Here is a 23,102-nt window from a genome sequence, read left to right as displayed (position 1 = left end):
TTGCCCAAAGTTTGGTTCGATCCTGAATCAATCGGCCTATTTCGCTCTACGACTTCCATCGTCATTTGCCATGTAACTGGAAGTGGTGCCGCCGCTGCCCGGCTTATGCCTGCAAAGCCCTCCGCGCCCTGGGCACGTAGTGTCAATTTGGACCAACCTTTCATGAGCCATAGTTGCTCAGTCAATGTCTTGAATTGCCTGAACTAAACATGAGGCAATAAGAGGATACACAATATCACTGTCGGGGTCCATGAATCAACTTTCGTTGCGTCACTAGCTTTGTCACCAGCTTTGGTTCACGGCAACGCGAAGAACTTGCAAACGCATCACAAACACGCGCACTTCAATGGTGTCTTTAGATTTGCCGCTTGTCTGCTACTGCTAGTTCTGTCAACATTGAATGTTTTGGAGCCGATTACCGTTCACGACGATCCTGAAAATGCTTTTCCAACTTTCCACGCAACCCAAATCAGATTGAACTATTGTAAGGCTCTCAAATAATCAGGAATCCTCGACCGCTTGAGTCGGCCCAAACTTCTCTTGCACCTTCTGCCGAATACGACTTTCGAGATGAGCCCCAACGGCGTTGGCTGGTTCGTACCATGACAAAAACGTATCACCTTTACTCCCAGCCCAGTCAACCAAATCAAAGGCATTGTGAAAACGACCGTCCCCAAACGCAAGCTTGAATAGACGTCTACGGTAGGCAGGACAACGGCGCTCGTCTGCTTTGTACAGCCGTAGTATCTTGACCACATCCCCCGTATCATCCGCCGTATGCGGAACTTCAATTGCCTGCCACAGAGCTGTCTGTCCCGTATCAGGGTTCACAACATCCCATGCCGTAGGCTGAGCCTCCAGTAATTCTCGGGTTGCTGCGGCTGAATTGTGCAATATGGGCCAAAAGATACTTTGGCCAATTTTTGCTCCCGCTTGAATAAGCTGTGTTGCTACACGCCATTGCTGGTTTGCTTCGGCGAGGAACAGCGGCGTATAACTCCACGATAAACGCTCCCCCATGCCATAACGTGAGTAGTAGAGGATCTCGCTGTCTTTCTCTGCACCGCTTTTAATTAAGAGTCGAACCATATCATCAAGGCCGAAAGATGCAGCTAGATGGAGGAGTGAATAGCTGGCCTGAATAGATTCTTTGCTAGGCTTGCCGCTATAGTCGACGGGTACTGTTGGTATTGTAATCTTATGCTGGAATTGTCGGTTTGTTTGGGCTTTGGAGAGTGGTACTTGTTCAATAAATGATAGGGCCTTCTGCAGTTCTACCATGTTCACTTCGCTTGAGAAAGCATCGTCTCGCCAGGCGGAGTGAATCCATTCAACAGCGTAAAACATGCGTAAATGGTATAATGCGAGTTTATAGAATGGTTTGCATTTGACCACAAGTAAGTGAAGATCCCTCTTCTCGAGGTACTCAAAGATCATTGCACGGATCTCAGAAGGCAATTTCCAGAAAGACTCTACAGTCAGCTGAGGCTTGATCTTGGCCTCATGAGGCAGCTTTCGGGAAGACTTCATGGTCGGATGAGGCTTGCTCTTGAAAGAAAGCGAGGAATGGAGGCTGACTCTATCCACGCATAGATATCCCTGATGTAGGGAGCACCACATCATTTATGTCTCAACAGACCTGTCAAGTCTGTGCCTGTTCCGAATAATCTTGGCAGTGGCTGGCGTGGAGGGCTATGACTCTGGAGTTCTCGGTTGCCTCCAGTCCCACCTCAGGCTACGTACGGCTGGTCAACGAGCCACGATTGGTCAATCATCCACGGCTGGGCCACAACTTCGACCAGGGCACATGCCAACCCGCCCAGAAGCCACACGCAAGTTGGAGCACCAACAGGGCAAGCGGCAAGCTTCCGAGTTTCCGCAGTGATAGTTGGAGCACAATGGACATCTTGGCCTGCCCCAACGGTACGCCGCGGTGGCCCAGTCCCAGTGAGCAACCAAGGGCAACCCATGGTTACGGCGGCAAGGGTCCAGCCTGTTGTGACCTATCAGTGAGAGCATTGAACCAATCGCAGTCGATGCATCGTGGCTCAGGCTATCTCCCATGGCACCATTAAGAAGCGTAATGGAGGAACCAACAACGACTAAGGATCGTTCGTTGGAGGAACGACACATATGGAGACTTCCCAAAAGCGGAAGTAGCACCCCAACACGGGATGGAGCAATCAACGGTTGTTTGTAAGCAGACAGGCAAAATACTTCCCACAACAAAACTGGCTTTGATGTTTATGTTTTTCTCCCTTTGCTTTATCTAATAATACGAACCAAGTAGGTCAAAAGTCCTCTACACAAGACAAAACCGGACGGAGACGTCATGCTTAACCTCCGGATCCATGCGCTGCACCATTTGCTGTTTGGGATGAAATCAAGACAGTAAACATTCAAAGCGATATCCGCGTGCCAGCTTATGTCTGAACTCGAATGTCAACCGAGGTCGAGGCTTTTTCAGTCGCTGAGCAGGCCGTTATGGACAGTGAGCTTCTCGCTGTCGATCCAATGCCGTCAGCAGAGACCAGACCAGCAAAACCGACGACATTAAACGACGAGCATCATGTTGCCGAGGCCACTGATCATTCTCCAATCGGATTCCTTCTTTCTTCGTGACACTTAGTCTCGACCCTGCGGGCTTTCAGTGCCATTCTCAAAGGCCTCTGTGCGGAAGGCCCATGAAGCTGTTGAGACTACAGCAAGGATGTGGATCGATTCTTTCATAGCCTGCCTTCCTTGAGCCTGTAATCGAGATTTGATTTTATGGCTTCTAATCGCAGGCAGGAAATGTTTGGCTGTGTGATCAAGATTTACGAGATTTTCTTTCCTTGTTACGGAAAGGAACCGGGATTGACTCGGTTTTGTGTGACCTCAAGAAACCCTTGTAAGCTGTTTAACTACGGCATCTTTTTGCAGACTCATTTGTGATCAGGACAGACAAAGTATCCGAACAGAGCTAAAGACGAAATGGGCCAGAGAGAGTATATGTTCGTGAGTTTATACTCGATCGTTGCAGGCGCAACTGTGCAGTGCCGAACCGCAGTTAGTGGAAAATGAGTTGTTTCTATTGAAGTGTTTCAGCTGCGACAGACGTGATGAGAATATGACGATCCAGCAACTGAAACGGGCTACCGAGCGCCACAACAAAACCTATGAAACATCATTCTTCTGCCGCTGGTTCCAATGCTTTCGTCTCTTGTGACGCAGCACATAGTCTTTTCTTGCTAACATCATGCCACAGATATCACATTCACTAGCGACGCGAGGATACTGCATCTGTGTCGCCCAGTTTCTGTGCACTTTCCAGACATGCCTTCTCTTTTCCTTTTCCTCTCGGAAGCTCGATACACAATCATTCTTGGGACACTTTCTGTGCTGCAATATGTGGTCCCTGCGGAAAGCGTGAGCCTAATTTTCGCTCGACCAACGATTGCAAAATATCCGCAAGAAAGTCAAACTTACAAGCCAGGATCGATATAAGAACAGTCTTTCCAGCGACAGCGGTTGCCTCTTTTGGCTTCTTTTTCTGATGAAGATGTTACATTTGAAGCAGGATGACCAGTGACTTGTGAAAAACTGAGGCTTTCTCCGGGCCACAAGAGCTGTGGACCCACACCCGAATTCTCTCCCAGAGCAGCATCGCCTTCCTCTCCCAAACCGCCCATCACCGTCAAATTCGCATTCTCACTGCAGACTGTCGTCTGTCGGTGAAGCGATGACAGCTCACCAACATCTCAAAAACATTGGGAGGGTGACAGGGGCCTAGGGTTGGCAAACGGGGTTGCTGAGAGATAGAAAGATAATTCGGCCGTAAGATCATCTTCTGTGTGACGGGTTGTCAATGGACCTGGATGATCTGAATTCGATGAGTTCAGGACGTTCTCGTGGCATGGCGAGTCGAGTCTGATTGATAACTCGTCGTCGTTCCATGACAGAAGGGGATCATTCGCCCCGACACGAAATGCTGTAGTGTGCATGATGGCCTTGCCAGTGAGGGCAATAAAGAATGACACCCGACGGCTTGGTTGGAAAAATTATCAGCAGTCACTCTGTGGGTTTTATAGGAGCTGAGATTTACCCCTCACCTAACCGTGCTCATCTTATTTGGTTGTGAAACTTAGGATCCCACCCGAAGTTTCTTTTTCATAAACGCCGATACCTACCGTTACCTTTTCGTGCAGAATGACCGCTGTTTAATCCTATGCCGCATACGTAATCTTGACCGCCACCAGTTCTCTTCCTCATCAGTGATTCGTAAGTCGCCCTGACCAATCAATCATTCCGGCCCCCCGCATGTTGCTCTGCCCACCGCCAGACGCATCATCGAAAACAATGATACGGGGCTCCAAAATCTGAGATAGAGAGTATGTTATATATGTTCATCCTATCATGTCGATAATGAGTAGATTGCAGGCTGCATCATCACCCGCTTCGATATGGCTTCTGAGATCGCGCCCACTGGTGACAGACAACGGGAGGATGACAAACTCGATATGGTTACGCTCACTAGCAATCTTACCATTCAGCAAGAACCGATTCTTGCGGGGAATTATTCAACCGACCGCAGTGGTGCGTCCATAGACAACTCAGGAAAGGCTCAGGAGCGATTTGTTCTCATAACTGCCTTGCTTAACCTCATTGATCCTGTGCGCGGTGAACCGACGGCTCATAGTCTCGACAGGCACCCGCACGACGACTCTTGGAAGCCTACTCATCACCAGAAAAAGTTTCTTGACTCGTTTGCCTTGATCTCTTCGACATCCAGAAAGGGGAGTGACACTGCCTCTGCCGCGTGCTTGGAGCAGGGTAACCCAGGCGGGACGATCCTTCGTCTTGCCCGGAATATGGGCGTTCCCAATACCCTGATCGATCAGCTTCATGATATCCTTGAGGATCTCATTGTGGTTTCTAAGAGGGGTTCGTTTTTTCCAACATGAATATGAGAACCGAGACGCGGACATTTCGGATTATAGAAAGAAAACCGCAGGAAATGGAACCAGTCATTTTGAGAAAGGTCACCGCTCTGGTTGAAGACAAAATTCGCGGACTCTTGGAGAAGATTTGCTCTTCGGAAGTTCACGCTATCATTGGAGATGTGATCACTAAATTGAAGCAATTACCTGCAGATGATGCAGAAGCAGAGAGCTTCAGGTTATGGGTCGGAAACCTATCTTTACTGGCAGCTTCAGATGCCGGTCTAGACCTTGAACATCTCATCATATACGTGAAATGGGCATCACGCGGCAGATGGACCTATTCAGAACAGCTTGAAGAAGCCTTTGGGTCAGAAGATGGATCCCTGCCTTTGTGGTTGAAGCACGTCTATAAGCTCGGGCGATACTATGCTGCAACGAAAGCGATGCTGAAACTGGCTGTAAAACAACCAGGCGTATTCACTGGCATACATATCAAGGCCGTCGAGGCGCCTAGGCAGGAGAATTTCGCGCTGGGCAACCGGAGAGAGCCTCTCCTGATGGTTCTGCGGAATATTACCAAAACTGACCCGATCGAATTGAGAGAGAAACTGGGCCAAATCTGGCTAACGAGTGATCCCGAGAACAAATTTCTGCGAGCTTGTACTTTGAAACTCACAGTTCATGCCGAAATGCAGCTTCTCAATTTCTATGACCGAAATCCTAACCTTACGCCGAGGCTCTTGTTTATGGGGACAAGCAAGAAATCTTGTTATCTGTGCCACGAATTCATTTTACGTCATCCCTTGAGCATCGGCGTATCGGCTTGCCACCAAAAGGTCTACCCAAGCTGGGCTCCTGCTCCATGCCGTTCTGCTGTCCGAAAGAAGCAGAAGGTTCTACTTTGGAATCTCAGTAAACACCTTGAAGAAACGGCCGCCCGTGATCTTGAAACGAGGTTCGGAATCCGGCGATTGCCTACCATGGATTCGACTGCTGGGCCATCGCTCACAACCACAGGGACCCTTTCAACAGGGTTCTGGACTCAAAAGTCAGTTATGAGTGCAAGCACAGCAGAAGATCAAGACATCGGGACTTTGGGCAGAATGAATGACTGCTGCCCTCCGTGATCGCTGCCAGGTAGTAGCTAAGTAGCAGGCTGTTGGGAACAATTGGCAGTAGACTAACCCAGCCCCGAGCAATTGTGGGGCAGGCTAAATATGATCAAAGGTTGAATGATAAGCTCATTAGTTTGAATATAACTCTGGATTCGAAGTAATGATGTAGACCAACTTGACTGCATGGCGCGCCACAGGGGCTGATGGCGGCACGCCTTTGAACATGCATCGATCACTGTTGTCAAAGGCTGTGCGGGACATAGTGAAAAGGTCGTTCAGGTGGCCCAAGGTGAGCCGCATTCATCTCTGGCCTTCCTACTGTAGCCTCTAATGGATTAGGGGCGCTTACCTATCCGGGGGGCATCACTTTTTGGGCAGTGGTGCCTGGACTATTACCCCCTTTCCACCGTCCTCTCCTTATATCCTACTTGCAAACTGACTTCCCGCTGTGCTAGCCCGCCGACTCTTCCTGCCTCGTGACAACTGTGCTTGGGCTAAGGTTGTTGAAGCCTGATGCCACAACAGATTGAATCATCTCAGGCCCACCCCTGGGGCTGGATGAGAACCTAAGGCAGCCGACGTCAACATAACCTCTATGTGATGTCCTGTTTCCGCCCTCCAGGTCATCCGTAGTTGGGCGTCTACCGCGTCTATGTTGCACGCAGCAGACCTGGACAAGACTGCGACTCTGCGATATCGACATAAGCCGTCATCACCAACATGTACTGCGTTGTCTAGGGCAACCTTACATAACTGTTCATTCAGCGGCTGCAAATATGCCTGTTCCCCGTGAAGGTCCGGAACTTCGGAAGCTACTAGGCAATGGTAATCAACTGGAGAGCAATGCTCCACGACCCCGCCTCGGCCAGGTGGAGAACAACGCCGTCGACTTAGAACTGCAGCACAACTTTTTCACCACTATCTGGTACTTTTAAAACGCAAAAAGTAGCATCGTAACCGTAAAAACCAGCTCACAATACTACTTTTGGAACCAGGAACCTTTGCCTGCAACCTCCATCCTTTGTTGCGGTGCCTGCCAGTGATTCACTCTGGGAAGTCTCCCTTTATGTCGATCTTCCTAGCTTCCTTCGTGGCTGTCAATTCCAGCCGTCCCTCCTTCCCCATTCGCAATGCTCCACTACGCTTCTTAACGGCTCTGGAGCTACGGAGTGGGGCAAGTACAGTGTGCTCTGACTATCACTACGGAAACCCGGAAGTGTAGATACCACTGTCATGCCATTTGTCACGCAGCCAATAAGCCCACCACTTATGGGGTGAAAAAGATTATTGTATTGAAGATACTGTCTAGAAGTGTATGTGTTGATTATATAACCATTGATTCAGAAATTACCTATTCGGAGGTTTGCATGGGTAAAATGACGACCTCGTTAATTTTATACGGGAAACAATAGCCGGGGTTGATGTTAGATAAACGATATTAGTTTGATGCAATACACCTGGGGTTCATTGTGCAAAGAGTGATTCATGTTGTTGATTGAGCGATTCTCCCCATTCCGGTTGAAGCGGGGTTCTGTTTTGTATCTACCCGTTCTTCCCGGTTTCCGCATATTGCAAGAATGCAACTAAGCTAGATTTCCTGGCTTTTTATCCGGACGCAGGCGTCAATCTAATAGTTGGATGCATGCCCCGATGTATGCGATGGTCCGTGTGACAGAATGCCGTCGGAGACTCGGAGCAGTCTCGCTGGGTTCTGTGCCGACAGCATGCATAGAGCTTGCTAGACCACTTTGGTGCCGGGCTGAACTCTGTTTTTCCTCCCGGAGTTTTCTTTCCAAGGATTCAATCTTTTTTAAACAGTCCTTCAGGAACTACTCCCTTTCGGCGTCCCGTCGTAGGAGATCCTGGACGAGACTTGAAAGCTTGTTGATCTCGTCTTTAAGCTCACCATTATCCTGGTAGCTGACCTGCTCCATCACTCTGACCTTGGCGATCGGTTTCCGGACTCGCCCTGACCGTCGAGATGTACTGTGATCGATGGCCCTACATCTAGGGAGACCGCCATGATCGTGAGATTTGGCTCACGTGGGCTGATGATGGAAGATGCTAGTGCGATGGGCCGAAGCCTTCTATATTCTTAACAATTGCTAACAGTGGGTGCCTTGTATCGCGTCTGTGCGACGTTGACTTTGCGTGGGCGGTGGACGCTATTATCCAATCCCCCAGAACTCTCGCTGTGACTGGCCAGGTTTTAGTACCCCACTCCTTCCCCCCCTTTGCCATATGTGATGGTGATAAAATATCCACGTCCACTTTTCTCCTGCTCGCAGCAAGGCATTGACACAGAGTGACTTGGATAGACCACCGACAACTACGGTTGCCGAATCTTGCTGGCTAACTTGCACCCATCATCGGTACGTCAGACGGGCCCCATGGTAGTGCGCCCTGCACGGCCTGGCGCTAGCGCCCTAGACTGCTCAAAATGGCTGTTACATAGACTGACATCCATCTCGTTATCGGCAGCGGTCTTACTTAGAACGCCTTCGTGGGAAGTCTTCGTGGGAAGTGAACTGTGCAACCATCGCGCTCCTCATTTCCTCGTCGAATCTCTTACTAAATGCCGCCCTCCCCGCACAACGGAGCCTCCACACGGACGAGAACACCCTCTGTGAACTCTGTACTAGAACAGGCGGTGAGATCAAAAGATAGTTGGTTATTTCCTCAAGCTCCCGACGGTCAGCCCTAGATTCTGTTATATACTCTCGCTCCCCGCCCCACGCTAACGCCAGGTAGCGAGACATGGGAACACGAAGCCGTCTACGTTAGGCGTTGATGAATCTCGAAATCTATGTTTTGAAATACTCGAGTATGTTGGAAGCTTTGACGACCGACTCATTTGTCCCATTTGCAAATGCCATATGGTCGCACCTTTAGTTACGCCATGCCATCACGCTTTTTGCTACTCGTGCCTCCATCGTCACCTGGATTTAAGCAAAACATGCCCGATGGACAGAAGAAACCTCAGACAGCGCGATGTTAGACCATCAACCGAGTTATCTGACCTACTCGATAAGCTGGAAGTGCTTTGTCCTTATTCCGGCCAAGGATGCGAATCGAAATTCGAGAGGGCGCACCTAATGCAGCATATTGAAATATGCAAGTTTTCGCTCAACAAGTCAAATGCTCACTCAGGGCCAGACCAAGAGAAGGCTCAGCGGTGCAGGAGTGGATAGACAGACATGTTAGTTGACTGTTATCGCTTGACAAAATGATGCCACATCACGACCAGACGTGATTTTCTTTCTTCTTTTCTTTTTTGTGCAACACTGAGCATGAATAATCCAGAACGGCCAACACACTCACATGCCACTGCGCGAAAAGAGAGTCAACTGCCCACCACGGAAAAAGTGTGAATTTTGGATCGACAGCCTCTATTTTCGTCAGTAGTAGAGCAAAACGCAGACGTTGTGCGAGGCCTGATCGCCGTTGAGACGGGTACAGACATCCGCACGAAGGACAGCATGTCTCTCACTGTGGAATGTGACGGATGCTCACTTTCCAAGATTAACGTCAGATAAGCTGCGAACCACGAAGCGTAGGCTATGGTCCTGGTGAGAGATCAGCGAACGACTTCCATGACCTCGAATCTCAAGGCCGTCGAAGCTTCGTCTCGAGTGCGAATAGCTTCTCAAAGCCCTCGACAGCCTGGTGCGATAGCGTCACTAAACCGTATGAGCCACAGCCTATCGATTCTTGACACCTGCCGCACTTTTCAGCAACTTCTCTGGTCTAGTCCAGTTTTAAGTTCCCGTTCTCGGAGGTTTCTTGTTTGCCTCTCAACTTACGCTTCCATCTGGCAACACGGAGAGTGCCGACGACATTCTCGCCCTTCTGACCCAGCAACGCACGCAAGGCATCAGCCGCAGAAGACCTATTCTCTCTCAAGCACCATTGATAACCAAACTCCCCAGGAACTGGACTCACGATTCGCGATTCTCTTGGCGTTCTCCCGGTTTTTGCTGTGCTTTGAGGGATTGAGCACATGATACATTGGCTCTGAAGGAGAAAGGCTGAAACGTGGGAGGAACAGGAAAACTCCGCAGGCGCCGCTGGGTTATTTTTTCCCCATTACGACGTGAAAAGATCTATTTCTTCAGAAGATGATTTTGGGATCTATAAAAATGCTCACTTTCATTTTCCAAGGTTGTTCTTGATGCTCCCTCTTAATCTGTTTTACTATGCGGTATTGATTTTTTTGCGGCTAGAAGACTTGCCACTCAAAGCTCCCTGACAGTTTCGGTGTCCAAACAAGCGGCAGAAAGCCTTAAAGCTCATCTTTCAGTATCCACAGATTAGACAAACTCCGCGACATTAGATCAAGCTCAGGTGTGCTTCCCAAGGGCTGGCTGCCTTCGCTTCTGTGAACAATAGTGCTCGCTTGAAGGAGCAAAAGCTGGTCCCTGGTGGCGACCCGGAGGTGAGTCTCCAAATTCTCAAGATTTCTCATGACGGAGTACGAATTATCTGACAAACGAGCCCTCTCGCCGTGTTGTCGCCACGGCGTTAGTGGTAGAGGTGATGACTTCTGGTTTGGGCTGATAGGTGCAGCCATGGTGGCAACCGAGTAGGATAGATCTAGGACTGTTCCGGGTGGTCAAATGTACAGTATACGTTGAAAGAATCAGTGATAGATTTCTCGGGAAAAGCGACGTCAATTTGCACAAGGTTGTCAATGAAGCGCCGTAAGACAAGCTTGTGCGCCGAAAAACGAAGAAGTTCCGCAAGATTTCAACAAATAATCGCTTGAGGGTTGGACTGCTTATTCAAGCGTATCACTGGCGTTGTTGTATCTTAACCTGTTCAGAGACTTAACTATCTAGGTTTGCGGTACTGTATCTTCGCGAAAAATTAGCGGTTTGTAAGCGAAAAGCGGTTACTAGCCGCTCCGTGGTTCGTTGTCAGCGTGGGGCAGCAGCCCACGCACCTTCTCCGGGCGTAGCCCGTGACAACTAAACCATATTGTTCGCTGACCATTTACACAATGACACTTCAGGGTCTGGTTCAGGGTCGGTATTTTTACCGGAAAGTACGAGCGTTCAATTTATTGGTGGGATAATCCGGCCCATAATCCCATGGCCGTCATCTATGGATATGGTATTGAAGACGTTTAACTTCTCCAGCGTCATCTAAACCGCCTGCAAGTTCCCACGACTCAAGGTGTCGTTGTGTCCTTCAGCGGTATATGGCGATCAGTCTGACTTAGATACTTAGGCAGGTGTATGTTACACTCGAGCCATTACATATCACGTCCTCACATAAATTTAAAATAGAAGCGCGATCTAAAGCTTGTTGATGACTTTTCTGCTTTGATCGCTGAAGACTTTTACTCGTGGTGTCTATTGTTGCGGTAATTAGTATGCATTATAAAGAGCCCCAAGTAAGGGCTTAAGGGTTTTCAAGAACGAAACATACGCTATCAATGTCGTGGTAACCCTCAAAGCGGCAATACTTATGATGACAGTCACGAAGCCATCTGCAATGATGTCCAGAGGTACAATCGATGTCGACACAATTCGAACCCATGCTGCAGGGTATACCACGGGACTAACGAATATCAGCAGGAACATTGAGTGCATGTGCCATCATTGAAATCAGTACTTGCCTTCAGCTTTAATACCAGCAGCTCTCCCTGACTCAGCTTATCGCCATGAATGTACTGGCAGGCTAGGTTCTTACAGTTGTTACGGAGATGGTAGTAATTGCAAAAGTTGGTTTCGTGCTTTTTCACTTTCCCGTTGAAACTGCTCTCTGCTGCGGGGTTTATCTCAGACAGCTCCTCGTCGACGCGCTGGCCATCCTTGTTGAGCAGGTAATACTTGAGGACTGGGGCCCTCTTAGCAGGCGAAATGTCGATTACGATTGTCGACGAAGAGTTTGTCACCGCAGACCACGAAGTAGACGTCTCCGAACCGTTCAAGGGCTGTTTGGGTGAGTTGGAAGGGTTCGCAGTTACAGCTTTCGCAGATCCGCAGTTATTGACCGGCTCGGTTTTGGTCATAATCACCAATGGTCTAGCGAGGGCGGCGGTGGGGCCGGCGGGAGGTATCATATCACCGGCGGCCGGTCGAGTGACTCTCTCGGATAGCTTCTCCGGCATGAATATAGACTTTAAGCTAATCATGGGAAAGCCGAGCCGTTTGAATCCTTCTTCGGCCGGTGTTGTCTCAACTAGCGTCAACTTTCCGGCTACTGTGTGGTCTAACTTATAAGGTTCAAGGACCGGTAAGTATCCATTATCGTGGCAAGGCCCGAAAAAGATGTGCCTGCACTGGTTCACGCGGACCATCACACGGAGCGTCTCGCGGATCTTGTGGTCAGCGGATTCCTTGCCGGAGCCAACGTCGATAAAGCTGAAGAGGGGCTGCGCGCGTCCAAGCCCACGTCCAAACTCAGCAAGGGTCCTCTCGTTTGCAGTATTTGGTATGATATCGGAGGCATGGAGCCTCTTGGCTAGTCCGTCGATATTGAGCACTACCTGTAGGATAACGTTCCAGTCTTCGGTAGCCACATTGGGATTGGCACTGGCAACTTGTTTTTTGAGCTCTGTACACAAGAAATGGCCGGCTTCAGCGCCGCCTTCGGCACCTCTTCTTAACAAAGCCTCTTGGAAAATCGCGCCATCGCCGTCAATGATCGCAAAGATGAACGGGCTGGATTCCTGTGCAACACATTAGTTGCCGTCGGTCTCGCTCTCATTATGAACAAGGTTTGTAATGCAATATGAGGTGATGCGATTGGACATACATTAGCCTTAACTTGGTGAGTTAGTTCTTTGGCTACGTTGTCGGCTTTGGTTTGCCACATGCGACGCGATTCAACCTCGTTTTCAAGATCGCCGCACTTTTCATTATACAAGTGCTGGAGCAAATCGAACCTTCGCATAAGATCCTGTGGATTTGAGTCAGTAATGTCCTCGTAGCAAAAACGGCCGCATCCATCGTAGTACTTTAATCAGGTAACCACGAGAGCTGGCATTTGGGCCCAATCTGACCTGGATTATTAGGTCGCGGGTGCGATCACTGTCGCGGCAGATTTCCAATTTTTGGGTATATGCGAATAAATCCACTCCATTGTCCATGGCTGATCTATGTCGTTGTCTTCGGATGTGGCGCCAATCGGTCCCAGTGTGTATTACTAATTTAATGTGTCGCCAGATGGAACGCCGTCGGCACTGGGTGTGGATAGACGTTAAAAGCAGGCGGGATGTGTTTTAATGTCTTTTCTTAATTTTTGTTTTCTTTTTTCAAGACCGAATGGAGACTTCGCATTGGTTAAGCTCGGTAGGCTGAGCCAAATACTAAGGCTCCTTGCCCCTCTGTACAATGCCACAATGATAGGGTTGACTGTGGCGGAGCCAGATATCTGCAGGGTTCGAAAGCCGCGGCGACGACAGGATAAACAACCAACTGGAACGTACATCGTCGTGTAACGACGTAAAGGCACAAACCGCGGTGACAAATATAAGAAGTAGACGTTTGCTGTGCGGCGTGGTTATCGGTGAACGAAGGACTGGCTAATAGACCTGCAGCAAGCCTTGCTGGTAGGTATTAGTCGCAATAACTTGTGCGTCGTGATGGCGGCCTCTACTTCTTTCCTAGGCGCCCAGAAACACCGCTCAGAGTGTATTGGTGGCACCAGACAGGCAATGGGTACTGGAGATGCTCTTCTTGCGCGTGGTCGCTGAGGTGAAGCCCCATGGACATGCATACAACCACCATTGTTATGGGCTCTGCAGCATGCAGCCGAGTGGATACGGATCGAGGCAGAGAACACGGATGTCTTGCTGACAAGGGTAGCAAGGATCCATTGATGCAAAATGAGCCTGATCCGGGGAAAGTGGTTGGGTAGCCAGTCAGCGGAGCAATGATGGCCTGGACCGGGACCGCTGTCGGATATCGTTTTCGGCCTCGACGAGGGAAATTTGAGGAGGTCTCATGCATACCTCAGTCTACATGGTAATGAACGAAGTTTGCCCCTCGGCGTGGCGCACGAACCTCCTGGGAGCCCCCTGGTATTCCCTGGCGATTGCAACTTCTTGCTCTTCCCTGACACGGCGTGTCGCCTGTTGTGGCTGGCCGTCGTAGGCACTTTGATCGCAGATTTCGGGGCATCCCAACGGGCGGCGAATTGGCGGTACATTGCCCTGAACTTCAGTTCGTCAATACATGCTTCTCATAATGCAGAATGAATCGTGCGCCATCCAGTGTACATGGAGGTCGGGTTTTTTCACCGTTAAGAATCCTGAACTCAGGTGGGTGGGTACTGATGATTTCGTAAACCTATCAAAACACATGCGCATAATTTAGCGCCCTAAACTACCCCAACATGGTTGCATGCTCCCCACAAGGCAGGCGTATCGCCTGGCGGAAGTGCCCAGTTTCCACGGGACGGATCGCCATCAGTTGAATCCGCATGTACCAATACATTTCTAAGCCCACAAGTGAACAAACGTGACACTGTGCAGCCTGTGTGTGTATTGGGCAGCGACTGACAAGAGGCCAATCGTTTCAATATCCATCTTTACTTCATAAAGGCTGATGTGTAAATAGTTAATTGGATAAACATTCTGGGCATTGTGCTGATCAGAGATGTTCTAGCTCGGCTTCCACTCACCGACCTTGTCACCCATGCCCGTGACCAGAAGCTTCGCTTGAGAACTATCTCGAGCTGCTCTCATCTGCATCTGTCGTACTGGCTCATATTGTCAACCGTTGGTTTTTCAGTCGTCCGAGCTTGCTCCAACGAGAAAGAACGTTCTCTGCCGCAGCATGCTGACAAGTACTTTAGCCGCTCAGTCCTCGACGCGGTGCATAGCGTGGTCAATGGTGCTGCCGTATGGGCCTACCTATATTAATTGACTCTTGGAACGCTTCGGGGAGATCGGAATTGAGTGATGCTAGCGTGACATTCAACTTGGGCTAGGACCCCATAGTGTAGTGATGCATAGCCCATCAGTCGGATGTTCCGCATTGCTGGGGGAGGGGCTTCTAGGAGGGCAGCCATTGGCCCACCGCGCTGCAAGTTGGGACGCGCGATGCACGGGCCTTTGACAAGCCCGCCAGTATCGCCCGGCTCGCACAGAACTGGAATGTCACGGCTTTCTAGAATGGCACCGCAATGGCATTTTGTAGCGAGGCTGCGGAGACTAACGAAGTGTAGTATCCAGGCCCACAAACCAGAGCTGAGCAATTCATTGGTGAGAGGCCTCTCGTGAGATGGAGCCAAGATGCTGATTGTGTGGTCAACCTACATAGTAACCAGGGCACACTGTAGCAATTCCCGAAAGGTTGTGAGTAAAAAGGGCATCCAGCTGTGGTTGTCCGCCGCCAGGCAAAAGTGATAGATGGATGCATCGTCACCGCCACCTTTCTCCGATGGGATGGAGCTCAGTGCCAGGGTCGAGGACGTCCACCGACGTGCGGAGGTCCCATCGCACATAGGTTTCTGACTTGCATATGGTCACCCTGCGTGCCTGCCTCTCGAGCGCTCCATTGCATAGAAATCACCATAGAACGTGCCGTACGTTGGCCAACCAGAGCATTGGTCTTGGGGTGGACCACTCCAACAGCAAGCCAGCATGCCAAGAATGCGATACAATGAGCATTTTAGTGGATAGCGCAGAAAGGTTGACACCTAGTGACAGCACAGAAAATATTCAGTATTAAGCAGTAGCTTAGGGTAAATGTGAACTCTAGGGCTCTGCTGGATGTCTCTCTCGGCCAAAATGGCTGAGAAACCAGCCACCGTGGAAGAATTCTCTGAGCCCCAGGTGTGCAGCAGCAACGCTATTAATATCCTCATTCATATTCAAAGGATAGCATCTCCCAGGCACAAGCCCCTGTCCCGTGCAAATCGATAGGCCATTTCACACTCAGGTGCATACAGAGGCCACCCTGCCATAAACACTCGATCATACCATGTAGTCTCTCTGCCATGCTAGGTCTACAACTTCCTTCGCCATTTCATACAATACCCAAACACAAACGTCTGCGCTCCATGTTATCTAACACCCCACCTATTCACATGTTCCTAATCCATTGAGCCCAGCCAATACTTCGCATCCCGGCCATGTAAGAACAGGGAGGCAGTCCTGCAGCGATTTGGCTCTGTTTCGTGAAATATCGACGCAGCACAGCTATGCTTATGCTCGACATGTTGGAGGCAACCCAAACTTCCTCACTGGAGGCACGGGAAGGTTTTCCGCACGACAAATGTAAATAATTGCAGGAGGACTTACTGAATTTAAGTGTGATATACCTGGATACGTCTATGGAACTTTTGAAAAACAAACTTGTGGGGATCAAGCCGAACCCTTTGAATTACTCAACCAACTCAACACAACGGTATATTACGTACACGTAAAGAAATGATCTTTTCTCTCGGATATCAATCTGTCCGTCAGCACCTTGGTTCACGTTGGGACTGCTGTTGTGTTGACAACGCGTGTAAACCTCGTCGAAGGAGCCTCGTTGGACTCAAAGTCCGGGAGTCCTAAATCTGGGAAGACCTTCTGCACTTTGCGGGCTAGGTACTGGTGCCACTTGCCTTTTACTTCGACAAATGTCGTCTTTGCCCAACGATTGCGTGCGTTTCGCTCTTGAGTCTCATTTAAGGGCGGAAGATGGTTGAGGGGGAGTCGTTCCATGGAAGCGTTCCAGGAAAAGTCGAAGAACAAGGGAAACGACAATCGAGGGGGTGCCCCAGCTTCTGGTCGCCTAACTCGATGAGGGCGCGAGCAAAACCGACCGTGAGTCAGCTGGTCGAACATGTCACCAACTGGATAAAATCCAGGATGTTAGCAGTAATCCGTTGATCGCGTGACTCGAGATATCCTGAGTTCAATACCAAACGTACTGTTTATGACCAGCGCGCCCTCAATGACCGGCACATCAACCCACTTATCAGCTGGAGACAAGACTTGTAGCTCCGTGAGACAACGAATTTCGTAATAGCAGCCAAGGAGAAAAATACTTACTTGTAGGCCAGTTGAGTCGACTTTCAAGATGGTGAGATACCCAAAGTCTGTATGTGAACCAATTCCAAACCCGTCCTCCTCGTTTCTGTCCTTGGAGGGGTCCGGGTGAGTGGACCGCACATCCGTCGATGCCGCTACCGGGGCGTACTTGAAGCAGCGGAAAAGGATGACAGGTTCTGGATCAAGCCAGCGGCGACGAAGGTCTCTTCTGTCAAGGCCCAGGCCCTCCGAGAACATGTCGGTCAGGACCTTGCCAAGGTTGTTAACTTGCTCGAGGTATGCCATGACGTCAGATCGCACGCTGGGGAGAGATTTGTCAGGAAAGCGATTGCGTCCGTGGAGCGGCTTTCAAACAGATGGTGATCCTCGGGGTGCTCGGGTCCGATGTAGAGGCCTTCTTTCCAATCTTTATGGCCATGGGTTTGTTCGCCGCCGAGAGGCATATAGCCTCGCCACGCGACACCTCCTTGTGCAACATCCAAAGCCATCTTGTCTTTCAAGGGAAGGTCGAAAAACGATTTCGTCGACCGCATTAGAGCGAGCTGTTGATCGTTCGAAAGGGAGGTGCCAGTGAGCAAAAAGAACCCCCAGGTCGACGCTGCTTCATAAATCTCTCGAACCACCGTTTTGGAATTCTTTGCGTCGGGGTCGGAAAGGTAAGGGGCCATATCAATAACGGGTACCGCTTCCATGTTGACCACTTCGGAAAGGCTGGTCAGGCGTATTTGTGAGTTACACCGTTCTACTCTCAGCAGCAGCAAAGACGATGTCTTGCGCAGATCAGTAGAGGCACCATGAACCGCGTAGAAATTGCAAGGTCGTTGGAAAGAGTCTCGGGGCTCGACATAAGAGAACGAATCCCGCGAGGTGAGGTCCGGGGTTTCATTCAAACCAAACAAGAATACCTAGAGCGACCAAACATGGGAAAGTAACCACCATACGCCAGCGTGTGAGCGGGGTCATACTTCTTTGAAATACCTTGCACAAAGAGGCGCTTAGGGAAAGGGGAAAACTCAGGTCAGCGTTCTGGCGGACATAACCAATGCAGTCTTCCAGCAGTCAGCGTCCGCTCTTGATACTTGGCCGTAGAACGGTGCAGATGCGCAAGGAAAAAAAGAAAGAAATCGGAGCGGTCACCAAAGATGGACATGTGTGTTCGTAGAACATGGCGCATTAAAGGCACAGTGTGCTGCGTGGTACTCTATCAACACGGTACCTAGAATGAGGTGCATGATGGCGTCTGGTCAACTGTGCGAAAGGGGCCAACACGTATCCGCCAAGGTTTAGCCATAATGCAGCCCCCGGTGTTTGGTCGGCCAAACGACAGCTGTGCAGCTAATATTGGACCCACGAACGCCATGCGATGAGCCGAATGAGGAAGGGAAAGCAACAGCTAAACGGGCGCGTTGTGAACTGCGCAGTCTAGCATTGCTCGCTCGCGGCCCACAGCGACCACTGAGATGCTCATAGACATAAGCACCTGACGCGACCAGGAATACGCACCCCCGAGCTTTCTGCAGTCCCACCCCCGCCCCCTAGATAACATAGATTGCAGTCTCGTTCATACATACATACAGTACTGTACTATTAAGTAAATGCTGATCTCGTTTAGACAACGCCACTCTTGTCCGTTTGAGAAAACTTTATCCGACGTTCAACATTTTAGCAGCTGCTTTCGGTGGCAGTGCTCTCTTGTTGCTGATGAACGAGACCCCAGTGCCCGTATCGGCACTGGGTCACCTTGTAGCATACCTCTTGGCCACTTCGGCAGTAATGGCAACTTTCACAGTCATTACCACTACCATGCTCTCGTTTAAGTTCGATACTGATCAAGACCTCACCGCGATGGACTGTTTCATGGCTTGGGTGCCGGTTGTACTTACTGACTGCGGAGTCCTGGCATTCGCTTGTGGGTTCGTCCTTTGGTTCACCGCTAGGCACAATTGGTTGTGTGGGGCGCTCATTGGTCTACAACTAGAAGTCTTACTTCTCATGACAGCCAAGACTGCATTCTGGATGTGGAGTACAGTCCAAGAGGACGTAAATAAATAATCAAGGAGCCTATGTTAATCTTAAAAGTTCGGGAGTGTTATGTGATAGAACCCGTTGTTTCTACACGACGCGTTAGTGCAATTGAAAAGTCCGGTCACGCCTTGCCATAGAGCGCCGACGCTGAATGCTTTCTGGTGGGCAACAACATTGTCCATTGCAGCCTGATGTTTTTTCGTAGTTCCGCGCCCTGCTTTATGCGGTGGGGTGACGATGCATCTGCTCTGCCTCTTCGTACTTCCCCTGGCTTTCAAGTACAAGTGCCAGGTTGTTCATGCTGGTGAGTGTCAATCAAATGCCCAGATAAACAGTAGGTCTGTACTGCATTCACATGCAACTTTATATGCGCCAGGAGCGCACAATGGCTGGGCATTCTTGTTCTGGACATGATCTGCAGCAAAACAAGCCGCGCACGATTTTCAGTCACCCTTACTGTCTTGAGCAAATTGGCATGCAGCAGCTCCAACAGGTATTGGTTGCCTTGTTAAACCATTCGCTTCCAAGGCCAATCAATCCTTTCTTCCTTACACTTGCATGTATAGTGCGCTTGCAGCCAGTGAATGCAACTCTGGTGCTGCGTGCCCGCCCCCGTGGTCAACTCAACTCAGCAACCCCAGCTGTCGGCCTCGTAGCTACACTTCGCCTGAGACCCGCACCAAGTACTCTTAGAAACAACAACAGGATCGCAGGCCAAATGGGCATACCGCGCGCACCTCTCTCTGAGTCGGGCGGATTTGGAGAAGGATCAACCATCGGAAAGCAAAGGCTGCCAGAGCCTGACATGTTCGAGGTCTATTCTGCAACCATGCAGCTTCCGCTGCGGGAGGCCAAGTGGGTGGAGGCGCCCCATCATCGGGCTGGCAGTATGGAAGATACGATGCTTAAAACCCACTGAAATCCCTTTAGTTTCTGGAAAAATATCGCTTGCTGTTCACTCTTCCAATTGTTCACTCTTCTACCGGCGAAGTATCCTCTTGCGATGGACGTTCAAAAGGTATCCAGTGAGGATTGGTTCACTTCATTGCTGCGGCAATGGGAGCAAAGCGCAGCACGAGCACAACGGCGTAAGGGGCAACTGGTGCGCGACCACCCTCCCAGCAATCAGCTCGTGTCACAGTTCATGATGAAACTGCAAATGGCTTCTTCCAAGCAAGAGTTGTGGTCAGGCACCATGGCCACGTCGCAACTCCCTCCACCCTACGCTCCTTGCGTACGGCCCATGAGCGAGCTTGAACATATCGCCATTTCCGACATGAAGCTTGAGACACACCATCGAGGCATGAGAACAGCGCTTCGCGTCCTCACGCCACCGGATCGTATGACAGCCGTCATGGCTATCGTGGAGGACGAGCAGGGGACGGCCCTGTTGCTCCAATTGTACTATCAGCCGGACGAATCGGTCGTGCCCGCCAAGGAGATCATGCAGCTTGGCGACGTTTTCATTCTCAAGGAGCCCTTCTTCAAGATTGCAACCGATGGCTCATACACACTGCGGGTTGATCACCTTGGCGACATTGTTCGGTTGGCGAATGGCGATGATCGCATACCATTACAGTGGAGAAAGCAGCCTCCAACTCTCAAGCAATCGAGCAAAGACATCCGACTTCAGGGAAATGAAGCAGTACAGAAGAAGGAATGGGCTAAGGCACATCGCCTGTGAGGGCACCCAGTTCCTTTGTTTTGATCCTCTCCCGAGTTAGGTCATGTTTATGAGCAATAATGCTGATTCCCACAGATACACGTTTGCCATTCAGACTGCGGAGACACCCGACGAGGAACAGCTGGCTAGTCTGAACCGCTCGTTAGCAAACATGAGACTTGGACGGCCAGCGGAAGCTTTGTCGGACGCTAGACGGTGTAACAGCCCTTCTGAACCTTCCGAGAAGGGTCTCTTCCGGGAGGCGCGGGCTCTGTATGAGCTGGGGTACTTTGATCAGTCACTCGAGAGGCTCGAGAGTCTCACTGCTCTCTATCCAAACAATACAGCCGCGAAGCCCGAGATACAGCGAGTTAAGGCTCGCTTGCGCGAACAGCATACGGGTATCTACTCTTTCCGTCAGATGTACAAACAGGCCCAAGAGGTGCCTCCATTGATCGACTGCGCTACCTTCTCCGCGCCCGTCGAGGTACGCGCATCGCCTGGAAGGGGCAACGGCCTCTTTACGGTAGTCCCGGTTTCTGCCGGGCAGCTGCTCATCTGTGAGAAAGCTTTTGGATACGCCTTTGCTGACAAAGACCATCCTGAGACCATGAACCTCCTGATCAACATGGCTACAAAGAAAGGTGTCGTGGGAGGCCAAGCCCGCCTTCTCAACCAGCTCATACAGAAGATGTACCATGATCCTTGGGCACAGAAGTCATACCACGAATTGCACCATGGAGAGCATGCAGTCCCTTCTGTCTCGGACGTTGATGGACACTCCGTGATCGACTCGTGAGTCATCATTTGCCCTGGCGATTCAATGCGCCGACTGACCATCGAAGCTCTCTGGTCGCTCAGATCCAGTCTCTCAATGCCTTTGGCGCGCCGAAGACCTCCCGCGATTCATTCTCACGAAAGATCGCTAGCAACGGAGGCCAATGGACCGTTCAGGAGAGCGAATTCGCAACGACCGGGCTCTGGCTGTTGGCCTCGCGGATCAACCACTCGTGCATAGGCAACTGTCGCCGTTCCTTCATCGGGGACATGCAAATCATCCGCGCGACAAGAGACCTCGAAGCCGGCACCGAGCTCCTCTTCGCTTATCGGGCGCCGCAGCATCTGGAGTCCTATGCCGATGTTCAGAAAGGCCTCAGCTCATGGGGCTTCATGTGCAACTGCGAGCTTTGCCTTAGCAGAAAGGAAACCACTGACAAGACGCTTGCCCATCGCAAAGCCCTTACCAAGCAATTGTCAAAGGTTCTCAACAGTCACCAAGGAACGGTTATCCCAGCTGTGAAGCGAATTCTTTTGCAAATGGAGAACACCCACTCGCCGGGTGTTCCCGAAGATATCCGTCTGGATCTGTGGGACCCGTACTTCGCGTTGGGTGCCGTCTTGCTCTCGGGAGGCAAGCCTGCGGAGTGCATTCAGATGATAGTCAAAGGCATGGAGACGCTGGGTTTTGGCATTACGACAACTGCTAATGGCAAGATGGCATTCCAGGTCACGCGCTGGGGGTACCTGACTGACATGACGCCGTGGGCGTTTCTCCATATCTACAGAGCTTACGAGAGGCTGGCTCCGGAGCTTTGCGTGGCTGCCAAACAATATGCTGGCATGGCTTACAGTATCCTGGTAGGCGAAGAGGAGACTCTAGGGGACGAGTTTCCACAGCTCGCGTAGCTGTCGAATCAGAACGTGACGCCGGAAATGTGCGGCCAACGGAAATGTCAGCTGACTCACAGCCGTGGCTCCATTCCCCAGCATCTCTCTTGCCAACGACATACTGTACTTCTCCTAACGAACAAAGTTCTAGCTATGAGCTTACGCCTTTATTGTAGCCCTAATTGTAGATTGCAATAATATCTAACTGTATCCTATCGAGTGCGGCTGGACCTCATTTTTGCCAAGGGCGGGGTAAAGCCAATAGGGGAGACTCCAGAATGGTCAAACGAATGGGAAGGCGGAGACAGGGGTCAGAGTTGAGACTAGGACCAAGAAGGCAACTTTTGGTGCTTAGCGTAACGGGCAAAAGTGGATTACATTTGAGCAGTCATGCTGTATGATGAGGACGATGCTTCAAGGGCTTGGTCAGAACCTACGGCCGGATGAATCATTACAGCCACGCAGCAGATATTTACAGCAGATATTTATTTACAGATAACAGATGTCCTTAGGATACCAGCGAGTAGCATTTTTACATTTGATGACCAGTACTGGTCTCGTCCCTCGGAGCTACACCAAGGCATATGCACTGCGCATGGTTGTGAGTAAAAGTTATTAGACTTGTCGAAAACGAAGATCAACGGGATTCTGGAGGGAACACCCAGAGAGCGTAGTGACATCACGGTACGAACATTGGAAAGCTCAAGCGTATGGAG

The 23,102-nt window shown here is 50.4% G+C and overlaps 9 protein-coding genes across 9 annotated transcripts; 4 read left to right on the top strand and 5 right to left on the bottom strand.

Annotated features, from left to right (window-relative positions):
* Window positions 1–501: 501 nt before the first annotated feature.
* Window positions 502–1,530, bottom strand: CTRU02_215430 (ankyrin repeat domain protein; the record flags this gene model as incomplete). The annotated part of the gene is made up of 1 exon (XM_036723873.1): window positions 502–1,530. The coding sequence occupies one exon, from the start codon at window positions 1,528–1,530 to the stop codon at window positions 502–504; it is 1,029 nt and encodes a 342-aa protein (XP_036584556.1).
* A 1,706-nt stretch (window positions 1,531–3,236) lies between these two features.
* On the bottom strand, window positions 3,237–3,362 carry CTRU02_215429 (uncharacterized protein; the record flags this gene model as incomplete). The annotated part of the gene is made up of 1 exon (XM_036723874.2): window positions 3,237–3,362. The coding sequence occupies one exon, from the start codon at window positions 3,360–3,362 to the stop codon at window positions 3,237–3,239; it is 126 nt and encodes a 41-aa protein (XP_036584557.2).
* A 1,137-nt stretch (window positions 3,363–4,499) lies between these two features.
* CTRU02_215428 (uncharacterized protein) lies at window positions 4,500–6,049 on the top strand (the record flags this gene model as incomplete). The annotated part of the gene is made up of 2 exons (XM_070206460.1): window positions 4,500–4,923; window positions 4,980–6,049. The coding sequence occupies 2 exons, from the start codon at window positions 4,500–4,502 to the stop codon at window positions 6,047–6,049; spliced, it is 1,494 nt and encodes a 497-aa protein (XP_070059838.1).
* A 764-nt stretch (window positions 6,050–6,813) lies between these two features.
* Window positions 6,814–6,972, top strand: CTRU02_215427 (uncharacterized protein; the record flags this gene model as incomplete). The annotated part of the gene is made up of 1 exon (XM_070206459.1): window positions 6,814–6,972. The coding sequence occupies one exon, from the start codon at window positions 6,814–6,816 to the stop codon at window positions 6,970–6,972; it is 159 nt and encodes a 52-aa protein (XP_070059837.1).
* An 894-nt stretch (window positions 6,973–7,866) lies between these two features.
* CTRU02_215426 (uncharacterized protein) lies at window positions 7,867–7,971 on the bottom strand (the record flags this gene model as incomplete). Its single annotated transcript, XM_036723876.1, has 1 exon — window positions 7,867–7,971. One exon carries the CDS (start codon window positions 7,969–7,971, stop codon window positions 7,867–7,869), a length of 105 nt encoding a protein of 34 aa, XP_036584559.1.
* Window positions 7,972–8,612: 641 nt separating this feature from the next.
* CTRU02_215425 (TRAF-type zinc finger) lies at window positions 8,613–9,228 on the top strand (the record flags this gene model as incomplete). The annotated part of the gene is made up of 2 exons (XM_036723877.1): window positions 8,613–8,730; window positions 8,789–9,228. The coding sequence occupies 2 exons, from the start codon at window positions 8,613–8,615 to the stop codon at window positions 9,226–9,228; spliced, it is 558 nt and encodes a 185-aa protein (XP_036584560.1).
* Window positions 9,229–11,334: 2,106 nt separating this feature from the next.
* Window positions 11,335–13,133, bottom strand: CTRU02_215424 (C-x8-C-x5-C-x3-H type zinc finger protein; the record flags this gene model as incomplete). Its single annotated transcript, XM_070206458.1, has 5 exons — window positions 11,335–11,391; window positions 11,468–11,599; window positions 11,673–12,713; window positions 12,800–12,943; window positions 13,047–13,133. The coding sequence occupies 5 exons, from the start codon at window positions 13,131–13,133 to the stop codon at window positions 11,335–11,337; spliced, it is 1,461 nt and encodes a 486-aa protein (XP_070059836.1).
* A 3,333-nt stretch (window positions 13,134–16,466) lies between these two features.
* CTRU02_215423 (2OG-Fe(II)oxygenase superfamily protein) lies at window positions 16,467–17,722 on the bottom strand (the record flags this gene model as incomplete). Its single annotated transcript, XM_070206457.1, has 4 exons — window positions 16,467–16,600; window positions 16,910–16,952; window positions 17,031–17,331; window positions 17,385–17,722. The coding sequence occupies 4 exons, from the start codon at window positions 17,720–17,722 to the stop codon at window positions 16,467–16,469; spliced, it is 816 nt and encodes a 271-aa protein (XP_070059835.1).
* Window positions 17,723–20,058: 2,336 nt separating this feature from the next.
* CTRU02_215422 (uncharacterized protein) lies at window positions 20,059–22,404 on the top strand (the record flags this gene model as incomplete). The annotated part of the gene is made up of 3 exons (XM_036723880.1): window positions 20,059–20,735; window positions 20,815–21,513; window positions 21,564–22,404. 3 exons carry the CDS (start codon window positions 20,059–20,061, stop codon window positions 22,402–22,404), a joined length of 2,217 nt encoding a protein of 738 aa, XP_036584563.1.
* Window positions 22,405–23,102: the final 698 nt, after the last annotated feature.

The sequence above is a fragment of the Colletotrichum truncatum genome (genome assembly GCF_014235925.2).
Source record: "Colletotrichum truncatum strain CMES1059 chromosome Unknown Contig_0016, whole genome shotgun sequence".
NCBI lineage: Eukaryota > Fungi > Ascomycota > Sordariomycetes > Glomerellales > Glomerellaceae > Colletotrichum > Colletotrichum truncatum.
The sequence above is the reverse complement of the archived record's forward strand: the minus strand, read 5'-3'. Positions and strand labels throughout refer to the sequence as shown.